General features: G+C 42.3%; 1 protein-coding gene across 1 annotated transcript; it reads left to right on the forward strand.

Annotated features, from left to right (window-relative positions):
• The first annotated feature begins 972 nt into the window (after positions 1–972).
• Positions 973–2,618, forward strand: LOC147304414 (uncharacterized). The gene is made up of 2 exons (XM_086280911.1): positions 973–2,082; positions 2,219–2,618. Exons 1-2 carry the CDS (start codon positions 1,256–1,258, stop codon positions 2,325–2,327), a joined length of 936 nt encoding a protein of 311 aa, XP_086137037.1. The 5' UTR covers positions 973–1,255; the 3' UTR covers positions 2,328–2,618.

The raw sequence follows: 2,618 nt of genomic DNA on the forward strand, positions 1-2,618 counted from the left end.
GGATTTGTTGACACCGTGTAATTTTGAATCAACATATTTTTCCTTTGAAATGATACATTTTCTCGGATTAAACTTTTGATCTGTCATCTACGTTCTATTCTGAATAAAATATTGACATTTGCCGTCTCCACACCATTGCATTCAGTTTTTATTCACAATTTGTTTAGTGTCCCAACTTTGTTGCAATCTGGTTTGTATGTATCAGCAGCAGAATGGACCTAAAAATAAATGTACTTCTGCCCAGTTTGACCCATTTAGCAGAAGCCAGCCTGTTTAAGTCTCTGATATCTATTCTGTATGACTTAAAGCAGTTATGACAATAAAGGAATATTTAATATATCAGTCTACTCTTCATTTTATCAGAAACAGTTATCACAGCTTGTACATTTTCTTTTTATAAAATATGTAAGCAATGAGCCAAATTTAGTAATGCCAACATTGAAGGAACAGCATTTGTCTCCTATATATGATACACCTATAGATGCACTGTCAAAGACACTTGTCTTTGAGTGAAGATTTAAGGTGATAAGACATATAAATAACTGCAACTTGAATCTGTACTGAGGCTCAGTATTTGACACAGAGTTCATGTTCATTGCTGTAATAGCTAATAATGATTAATATAATAACTATAATGTTGGCCATATTATATTTACATTACCAAAGTGATATGACTTTTGTCTCATGAAAAACATTAGCTAATTGTTATTTACTAACTAATCTTAAATGACTGTTCAGTACAGAAATGAAGCCCAAAAATCATGTTTTACTGTCCTGTAGTCTCAGCCTCAGATACTTATCAAATCACACAAAGCTCTTGTAGAAACAAATGAACAAAATATGTTCTCCTTCATTTCTGTCAAACAAAATTGTATGACACGTTTCCAGCGGTTAGTATCATGGTTGCTAGGCAACCTGGGAAGCGCGACGGAGACTAGACCGTCCCATTTCACAAGCCTCTCACTTCCGCACGCACCATGCGTAGTGCGCGTACTTCAAGCGTGCCGACCCTGCCACAGCCTGAGAACCATCACAGACAACAGCGTCGGGGGCGGGGCTTAAGCTCGGACAGATCAAAGGCCTTTGCAACGTCACAACAAAGGCCTTTGCAACGTCACAACAAAGGTGCTTCGAAGGAGCCTCCAAATAGCATAAATAGAGCCTTGGCGACACTCTACACCAGTAAACTCCAAAGTCGGTCCGTCTAAAGTATCGCTGAGTCTAAAATACTGCTGAAAGTCAACCTTTATTAAATATGTCTCACGTTTATGCTAGAGCTAACGATCACGGTTCCCGTGCAAAAGTTCGCACAACTGAACAGCGTGCCCCCATTATTAAAATGCAACACAAGGATGTTGCACCTTGGGCACCACGCTTAGAGCGGTGGGACATAAATACAAATAAAAATTTACTCCCACCCCCCCCTCCTCTTCCGGTTAACCCACAGAAAACACAGCGTGCCCCAATTATTAAAAAGCAACACAAGGATGTTGCACCTTGGGCACCACGCTTAGAGCGGTGGGACATAAATACAAATAAAAATTTACTCCCACACCCCCCTCCTCTTCCGGTTAAACCACAGAAAACACAGCGTGCCCCAATTATTAAAAAGCAACACAAGGATGTTGCACCTTGGGCACCACGCTTAGAGCGGTGGGACATAAATACAAATAAAAATTTACTCCCACACCCCCCTCCTCTTCCGGTTAAACCACAGAAAACACAGCGTGCCCCCATTATTAAAAAGCAACACAAGGATGTTGCACCTTGGGCACCACGCTTAGAGCGGTGGGACATAAATGCGAATAAAAATTTACTTCCACCCCCCCCTCCTCTTCCGGTCAAACCACAGAAAACACAGCGTGCCCCAATTATTAAAAAGCAACACAAGGATGTTGCACCTTGGGCACCACGCTTAGAGCGGTGGGACATAAATACAAATAAAAATTTACTCCCACCCCCCCCTCCTCTTCCGGTTAAACCACAACAACCACAGCGTGCCCCCATTATTAAAATGCAACACAAGGATGTTGCACCTTGGGCACCACGCTTAGAGCGGTGGGACATAAATACAAATAAAAATTTACTCCCACACCCCCCTCCTCTTCCGGTTAACCCACAGAAAACACAGCGTGCCCCCATTATTAAAATGCAACACAAGGATGTTGCACCTTGGGCACCACGCTTAGAGCGGTGGGACATAAATGCGAATAAAAATTTACTCCCACCCCCCCCTCCTCTTCCCGTTAAACCACAGAAAACGCTGCGTGCCCCCATTATTAAAAAACAACACAAGGATGTGGCACCTTGGGCACCACGCTTATTAGAGACATGGAAATATTAACAGCAGTAAAATACAAATAACACCCCCCCCCCCCCCAACCGGTAGCAGCAGATAGCCGCCCCTCCCTGAGCCTGGATCTGCTGGAGGTTTCTTCCTGTTCAAAGGGAGTTTTTCCTTCCCACTGTCGCCATGTGCTTGCTCATAGGGGATCATTTGATTGTTGGGGTTTTATATTCACAACTGTTGTTGTGAAAATATTCACAACAACAGTTATATTGCAAAGTCTTCACCATCCATCAGCCATTACAATACAAATAATAAAAATCTTGAAATA

Source organism: Aulonocara sp. 'chitande type north' Nkhata Bay, linkage group LG22, assembly GCF_057382095.1.
Source record: "Aulonocara sp. 'chitande type north' Nkhata Bay isolate Kocher_YH1m ecotype deep benthic linkage group LG22, A_spYH_male_GT1.1, whole genome shotgun sequence".
Classification (NCBI taxonomy): Eukaryota; Metazoa; Chordata; class Actinopteri; order Cichliformes; family Cichlidae; genus Aulonocara; species Aulonocara sp. 'chitande type north' Nkhata Bay.